Below are 8951 nucleotides of genomic sequence, written 5' to 3' on the forward strand. Positions count from 1 at the left end.
TTGTTGCAACAGTTAGTTGCATTGGATAATCACATTTGAAATCAATGCTAGCTTATGCATCAGCATAGGAAGCTTATAACAGGCAAACAAGAAACATATTCTTAATTATATAAGCTTTAGTTGGTGTTTTCTGAATTTGAAGCCATGTCTCTGTACTATTGAACCAGACTGTTAGCCTGTTTGCCACTTGCTGACCTCATTTTGTGTGGGCAGAATATAGTCCAAACTGGTTAAACTGGTTAATTGGAGCCTGCGACAGCAACCAGTGGTGTCCAACTGACAGACAAGGATTTCAGGATTAACACCAGGCTTTTCATGCAGTGAAACAGTATGGCATTGGAGGAATATTTTGATGACAAGCTCAGAAAAAAAAATTCTTCCTCCAGGACCACACTGTTTCACAGCATGAAAGAGCTTGTTATTACTGAAATCCTTGTCTGCCAGTTGGACATCATTGCTTGCCTCCATTTAACTCATTTACACTTTATTCTCTCTTTATTTAATTTTTATAACTGCATGAATTTTAGTATTTAGTTCCTTAGACAGTTTTTCAAATTAATACTTCATCTAGCAGAATGTCATTATACCCAACAGATGGAATTTGATACAGGACTTCAGCAATAATGGGTTAAATATTCCTAAAACAATTTCATATTTTGCAATTTTGCACCTCATCTCTGACTATTTAGCTACAACCTTTGATTCACCCACCATTATGTGTGAACATGTACAAACCTGAATCAATGCGAGCTTGTCTACGTGCAGCACATTCCTCTATGCGCAGTTTGGGGATTCCCTCAGCCACTGCTCGCGCCATCCCTCCCATCTCCTCAATCTCAGTGATGAACTGATCAAAGAGAAAAAGAATCTCACATGTGAAACTTGCTATAAAACAGTATAAAGTAGCAGACATTAAATCACATGGTGTTGATTTTAATTAAGTGTCCCTAGACTGTGGCCCTTTGTGGCCTCTGCTCATGTCTTTTTTTTTTTGTGCCACACATTCCTGCATATAGCATGCATTACATAAAAGTGCATTCATTTTTTTTTACTGGACACAGAAGGGAAAACTAACATTTATATGGGGAAAAAACAATACATTTATTGACATTCAAGCACTATTAACTAATCTACTAATTTCACGTGTACCAGTACATACCTTGCCCATGGGTACAGTAGAAAAAGCCACATCCAAGTTTGCTCTTTTTAGAGGATGTGTTAACTTATTTTCACTCAGAAAATCAGCATGTCATTTGATCAGGGGTGCTCTAACTTCCATATATGGATTTCATATGATCAAAGAGAAGAAGAATCTCAGATTTAAAATGAGCTATGGAGTAGCAGAAATGAGGTATGGTCATGACTTTAAATCAACTGTCTGTAGACTGAGGCCCTAGCTGTACCTATATATAGATAGTGTGTTAAGATTTGCACCACATATTCCTGCATATAGTATAAATCATGTAACAGTGCATTTATTTTTTATTGAACACTGAAGCCTTCTCTTCTTTTCTGACCTTGAGGGCTGCACTGTACACGTCATTAGTGAGTGCCTCCATCATGTAGGAGCCGCCCCATGGGTCGGCTACTTTAGGGATGCCGGACTCCTCCTGTATGATGATCTGGGTGTTACGAGCGATGCGGGCACTCTTCACTGTGGGCAGACCCAATGCCTCATCGAATGAGTTCGTGTGCAGGGACTGTGTGCCTCCAAAGACTGCTGCCATGGCCTCAATCACTGTCCGGATCACATTGTTGTAAGGGTCCTGTGGTTAATCAAATGAAATGCAAGTATGAAATGAAGCTATAAGCACATGAAATACACTGATGTGCCATTGTCTTTGGGTTACATATGGGGTTTTGTCAGGACACTACACACTGTTCTCTATTACTCAATTAGAAATAAATGTGGGCTAAAAATGACAAGGTCTGCAGTAAATTCTGATACTAAGCCTCAGACACATTGCACTGAGTTTACAAAGAAACAATGGCGAAAGGCACCCTGCAGTGAGTAACCAGCTTGTAACAGACCTGCTCAGTCAGGGACCATCCTGACGTCTGACAGTGAGTCCTTAAGAGCAGGGATTTAGAGTTCTTAGGCTGGAACTTCTCCTTAATCAGGGTGGCCCAAAGACGCCTTGCTGCTCTCATCTTGGCTATCTCCATATAGAAGTTCATCCCAATGCCCCAGAAGAAAGATAACCTAGAGGCCAAGCACAACAAATTAAATTCACACATTTATATAAAAAACAAAACAAAAAAAAAAAACATTCATTAACATCCAAGCAATATCATCTATTAGTTTCATTCAAATTCAAGCATCTTAGATCGTACTCCACCTATTCATATAGTCTGCTCAAAATACATATTTCACTGAATTTCTAAGTAAAGAAATGTTATGGCACATATATTATTTATATACATATACATACATATTTTTATTATTAACTAATCTCATTTCATGGGGACTGTGAAGCAGTGCACTACTGTAAGTGCAAAAGTTTTTACCCTCTAATGCTCACTAGTGCATTACTAGGTCAGGTACTTATGATGCACTGCAAGGTCTAGATTACAAACGCTGCGCCACCTTATCACAAAACTCAGCTGGTGTTCTATCATTCTAGAGGATGCAGTTCATCTACACCACAGTCCAAAGCCAACTGTCAGACACAGGGGTAAAAGACCCCCAGCATAGTGGAACTGCATTGTCTGGAGTGATGGAGCTCCAATACCTTTGGGATGAGCTGGAATGATGTTTGTGATACAGTTCTAATCACGCAACATCAGTACCTGACTTTATTAATGCTCTTATGACCAAATGCCTTTAAATCTTCCCAACAATGTTCCAACATCTAGTGCTGCAATGTTACTTCAGCAAAGGGGGGGCAAACTTCTTATTAAACATCTGATTTCAGAAGAAGCATTGCATTAGCCAGGATCTACAAATTTGCACAGTTAGTTTAGACAAAAATACTTTTATCAAAGCCAACCTGGGTGCAAACTCATCAATGGTGAGGCCAGCCTTTATGCCAGTTCTGCAATATTCCAGTCCATTGGCAATAGTGTAGGCCAGTTCCAAGATGGCATCGGCCCCAGCCTCTTGTAAATGGTAGCCACTGATTGAGATGGAGTTAAACTTGGGCATGTGCTGTGAGAAAACATCTGCATGGTCAGCTAAGAAAAGGTCATCTAATAAAGTAACAATGGTCTTCATTCAACAATATCTTCTTACTTTTTTCTCAAATGTGTTCTTGAGAAAAGTCCTACGAAAAAAAAAATCTGATTCATGACGTGTTCTTAAGCCACAGAATTGTTTGCACCTTTGTGCTCTTCTGTCTGTGTGGAATCTGTTCTTTCTCAAGGACAAATCCCAAATACGAAAACACTGGTGAACCTTTGTGAAGACTACATGTATTGGTTTTAAGAAGAAACGTTTTCTTAAGATCAGTTGGTGAAAGGGGCCCAATGATTCCAATTTTGTGCATGTCTTCAGATTCAGATAATGCTTTTGGTTCAACTGCAAATGCTCTTAGGCACATACACATTATTTTCACAAATATACATCATGGTGTTCACAGCATTTCCAAAATAGAGATAGCAAATCATAGTTAATACAAATACAAGTTTTAGTCCATACCTTGGACGTGTATGCAAATATGTCAGCGATGGCATGCATGGAAGGCTCCGGAGGGAAGATGTATGTGTTTCGGACCATAAACTCTTTCAGGATGTCGTTCTGGATGGTTCCGGTCAGCATGGCCTTGTCCAGACCCTGCTCCTCACCGGTCACTATGAACATGGCGAGGATGGGAATCACTGCCCCGTTCATAGTCATGGACACGGACATCCTCTCCAGGGGAATGCCATCAAACAGCATCTTCATGTCCTCCACTGTGTCGATGGCCACACCTGCCATGCCCACATCGCCATGCACCCTGGGATTGTCGGAGTCGTACCCTCTGTGTGTGGGAAGGTCAAAGGCCACAGACAGGCCCTGCTGGCCAGCTGTTAGAGAGACAAAGGCAATGAGTGAGTGCTTTAAAGTTCTCCAGAGACTTTGCATCTAATGATTAAACTCTTTCTGATAATCTCTTCAACAAAATCCCCAACTTTAATTGTGAGTGGCTGAGGTGGAAGCACAGGCTTGCCTAGTCTACTTCATGCTTCCTTTTTTTAATTGAACCGTTTGGCACAAGTTGCTGCAGTAGTTGTGTAGCAGTTTACTTTCCTATCTTACAAATATTTATTATTAGCTAGCCACTGTTATACTGCAGTCTGTCCGGATTTGCAACACTGGCTTTCTGTCATCTGAAGCAGAAATTTCAAACATATTCCTGCATATTATTGTTAGCTGTTAAAGCCAAAACAAATCACAGCTTTTTCTGTTTTATTTATGCAATGGCATGCTCAGCAATTTGTCTGGAATCTATAAAAGGCCTAAAACATATCAGAAGTAGCTTTAAATGTTCAAATCAAATGGACGACTTTTAAAATGCATTTTGTTCTTGTTGAATTACATGGTGAATTTTATTTTAACAGCTCTAGTTAGCACAACTTGTAGCTGTACAGTTAGAGGCTACAGCTCATCTTTGTCCGTGCACAATTTCTTTTAGTCATCCTCTAGACCTAGTCTGAGTAACTGTGGCTGGTGGACTACTCTTAAAGTGACTGAGACTTTTGAAAAAATAATGTAATCTGATCATCCCTTTCCATTGAACAGAGTACAGATTAGCTGATAAACTGTGCAGAGTAAAATATGGGCTTCAGTCAGTAACTGTAAACCTATAGTTAGTCATTGTAAACCTACAAAGTTTACATAGGTATGGCTAACAAATTCTATGGCCAATGATAGATACAACTCAGTGTGTAAGTACACACTCATATTTTCCTGTGGGGATTAGCATGTAGTGTTCTGCATTACATGTAATACACAACATTCTGAAAAACTACTAGTGTTGTTGCTCTGACTGTAATCTCATTTTATCTCATACCTTTAATATTGTCTCTGTAAAACTTGTTGCTCTCCTCCACTGTGCTGAAGCCAGCATACTGTCTGATGGTCCAGGGTCTGAAGGTATACATGGTGGGGTAGGGCCCTCTAGTGTAGGGAAAGACACCGGGCAGTTCATCAGCAACTTTAGCCGTGTCTGTCTGCGTATATACAGGCTTGATGGAGATGCCCTCTGGAGTGCGCCAGATCAAGTCCTCTGGATTCTTCCCTTTAAGCTGCTTCTTGGCCAGGCTGGCCCAGGCCTCGTGCAGTTGCACCTCATCCCTGTGAGGGGTGGCTGTGTGGAAGAGTCGGGAGCGGCGCTGCTGATCCAGTGCAGGACAAACAGAGCCAGACGCACCCAGCAGCCGTCTAGCTGCCAGAGACGAGCACACCTTTCCTGCAGTCAACATGCTGCGAGCTCACTGGTTTAGTCACTCATGAGATGTCTGAGGATAAAGAGCATCAGAAAGAGCTTTAGATTTTGGCTTATATATGAACTTCTTCAAATTACAAGCTTTAAAAATACCTGGGTTTTTTAATTTCTAGTAAACATGACCAAAATTGTAGCATGAAAACCTGTGACATTAAGTCAAACACAATAAGGGCAATAAACACTGAAGAGGAAGCTCCGCAAGAGCTCTGGAAATTGAAGGGCTATACATGAATAATCAAAAAAAAAAAAAAAAAAAAAAACAATATATAAATATATACACATTAGCATAAGTTATCCACCAAAATCACACACGTTGGAAAGACTGGAGAGTACATACTAGTGCAGATTAATTTGGGTAAATATTTAATTCTGAATTTTTCAATCAATATCATATACTGAGATTTAAATGTCATCATAAATTTAGCTCTATCTATAAATAAGCTATCCAAAAAAAACATAATTTTAACTGCTCAGTTCTAATAGATACTGTTGCTTCTTCTTCAACCGCAAGAAGGTTCAACACACAGATAATTATCTTAGTAAACAAAAAGCACATAATCCAAGCTGCTAACTCCTCAAGCTTTTGCTTGTTTTAGAGCATATCCATGGGAAACATGGGGAAAAAGTAGTAACTACAAATGAATACTTACACTCCATAACATTGGTCAAAATCAGACCAAAGTGCATAAACACAGTATGTCCTAAAGTATCCAGACACCCTCTGTATTATTGAATTTTGCCTACTCTACAGTGCACCCAATGCTGACAAAGTCTGTTTAATAGGATGATCCAAGCCTGCTGTATAATCTCCACATAAAAACAAAGGCAATAAAATATTACAGTGTGGCAGAGCTGCACATAAGCCTAAGGCCACCCAGTGGCAAGTGTCAGCTAGAAAGGTATACAGGCCCAGACCGCTGTTCTGTGGAGAGGTTGAACTGCATAATCTGGAGTGATGGAGCTCCATCCAAGACCTCTGGGATGATTTGGAGTGAAGTGTATGATCCAGAACTACTCATGCAACATCAGCACCTCCTGACCTCACTGACTTTGTCCTCCTATGTGTAAGATTGTGAAAATGGAAAAATTGCCCGTTGTGGTGTAAAAGAAACCCCAACCAAAAGGAGTTTTGCCAGTTTATTGGACGAAACTGCTGGACAAAACAGTTTTTATAATGAAGCAAATATGAAAAACAGAAATCAAGACAGAAAAATCATGCTAAATATGAAAATTTTAAGAAAAAAAAAAAAAAAGAGCCTTTAGGGCACCCATCACCCCAGTAAACCTGAGTGTGGACTCAGGTTCACTCTTTCTCCCATCTCCCAAGACAACGAGTTCCCGCTTATCTGTCCAAGTCTCAACTTTGTGCCCCTGCCCGAACTAACCGCTAAGGTTTTACCAAAAGAATTTAGAACAACCCTGCGTATCTGAAGTGACCTTCACCCAATCAGCATTAGCCAGAGAGACAAGCACTCATCGTCAGGGCTTCACTCATTGTCAGAGATGAATGACCCAACTGCACACTTACATTGTAATACACCCAAGAACACTGTAATACCTGATTTTTATAATACCTAAAGCTAAAGATGAAGTGTAATCAATGGAGGTGAAAGGTGTGTGTGTGTGTATAATGTGCAGACTTATTGGATGCATGTGTGTGTTGGATGTGCAGACATAACAGAGCCTACAATGGTACGTGACATCTCCCCATTCCCTCGACAGAAACAGCCTTGAACATCGTAGAGATAGCTTCCAGGCACAGAAACATCTAAGCTAACTAATAACCCCACCAGACAGACCCTCATTATCAATAAGCGTTGAAATGTCAGTTGGAGTGATAGTTGCCCATCTAATCTATGCGTTGGTAGGTTTTCACGTAGGTATGTGTATGGCTTTGTGTGTGTGTGTATGTATATATATATGTAAGTGTGTGGGTGTGTGTGTCTATGTGATGGAGTAGAGCCTGATTCTGATGGCTCCCAAACCCAACAACCTTGACCATCACAGATAAGCTCTAGGCACAAAAGAACATCCACACACTGTAACTTCTGTAATGATTACATCTCTGATTCTATTAAAATACCATTTAATAACCTATAGTTGGAATCACAAGATACCCCAGAAAAAATATACAGTTTGGTGATCAAGATCCCCAGATTGCTTACATATGCCTGAATATAATCAAATCCTCACAGCAATGCTCCAACATCTAGTGTAAAGCCTTCCCAGAAGAGCAGAGGCTGTTCCTGCAGGTAAAAGAGGACACACTCCTGAAAAACACTCTTGAGTTCAGATGAAACGCTGGATGAGCAGATGTTCATAAACCTTTGGACTTAAAAGTTAGTGCCGTTCAGTCAAATGTTGTGTAAGATGCAAACACAAATAGTCAGCAAGTAAATACGAATAAACCAGAAGAGAAGTGGCTTTAGACTTTAACTCAATTTCCTACCGGTGCACAGCCAAAATCACACAAATGTCAACAGTGCAGACACCAACAGATTTTGGAGGCGAACACAAACGTTTCAGAGTGAGACAGCGGCGCTAGCGCAACCTGCTGCATTTCACCAAGCGCTGAAGCTCCGCTTGATTAGGTCGATAAGCAGCTGTTCATTTCTGTGCCTTACAAACGATTCATCTGACTACAGAACTTATGCGAGACTGATAAAGACACGATAAACACAACAGCTTCTGACCTTGTCTGCTTCTCTTATGGTCCGAGTAGACCGAGAGTGACAGTCTCTCAAGCCAATCAGATACGACAACATATCGCAGTGGCCCAATCAGAGGCAGCAGAATTAAGCGGGTTCGGCCAATCCCAGCAAGCCGTCCGGCCCCTTTTGGGCAACTTCTAACAGCACGGGTATTTTTTGTGCTGATATATTAAACGTTCCGCTTGTAAAAGTACGCCCTGTTCAGCTCCAGCAGGCGGCGCCGTATCTTCCGTTTGGAGTTACTTTACAGGTTTATGAGAAACTCGACTGCGCCGAAAACATCGTAGTATGAAATGCTTCATTGTGCTACATCCCCCGTGGATTAAATGGGAATTCCGCTTTTCCCCCACAACTGTTCAACGTGCTGGTGATAGGAACCAGACATCTGAGGTGTTCAACGCCTCTGAAAGCGGCTTCACTGAAAGCTGTTAAATGAAATCGTTACAAATGCGCTGATGCCTTAAATGTTGTTTTACAATAGGCTTTGTGATAGGGTAAGGTTTTAACGTAGTTTTAAAACACATTATGCATCTATGTCGATGCTTAAGACGCTCAGAATGCTGACATTAGTGATACAGCAAGGTCTCCGGACCTTCTTCGAAAGAAAAGATGTCTGGAGTTAATGCTACAGTAAATCTGGAGGCTTCTCTTAAGATTTAATTACTCTATCACATTAACAAAGCCACAGTATCTTGCACTACTATACATGTAGTATTTAGTATGGTAGCGGTTTTGGATGCAGCCTTCATGTAGGGAAGTGGTTTAGTATCACATTCTAGCAAGAGGCTATTATAACATCAGTTTCATGATTTAG

The 8951-nt window shown here is 40.6% G+C and overlaps 1 protein-coding gene across 4 annotated transcripts in view; it reads right to left on the minus strand.

Moving 5' to 3' along the window:
* Positions 1–8169, minus strand: part of mut (methylmalonyl CoA mutase) — a 32923-nt gene extending 24754 nt beyond the window's left edge. The window contains exons 1-8 of one of the 4 annotated variants that reach the window (XM_037538035.1): positions 7876–8109; positions 7592–7672; positions 4992–5439; positions 3638–4005; positions 2991–3148; positions 2032–2203; positions 1518–1766; positions 736–847 (exon numbers count right to left, since the gene is read on the minus strand). In XM_037538035.1, the coding sequence (XP_037393932.1) occupies positions 736–847; positions 1518–1766; positions 2032–2203; positions 2991–3148; positions 3638–4005; positions 4992–5403 (1471 nt within the window). In that variant the 5' untranslated portion in view covers positions 5404–5439; positions 7592–7672; positions 7876–8109. The other 3 variants (XM_017683806.2, XM_017683811.2, XM_037538036.1) reach the window with 3 other exon arrangements.
* Between the last annotated feature and the right edge of the window lie 782 nt (positions 8170–8951).

Source organism: Pygocentrus nattereri, chromosome 4, assembly GCF_015220715.1.
Source record: "Pygocentrus nattereri isolate fPygNat1 chromosome 4, fPygNat1.pri, whole genome shotgun sequence".
NCBI classification, from domain to species: domain Eukaryota; kingdom Metazoa; phylum Chordata; class Actinopteri; order Characiformes; family Serrasalmidae; genus Pygocentrus; species Pygocentrus nattereri.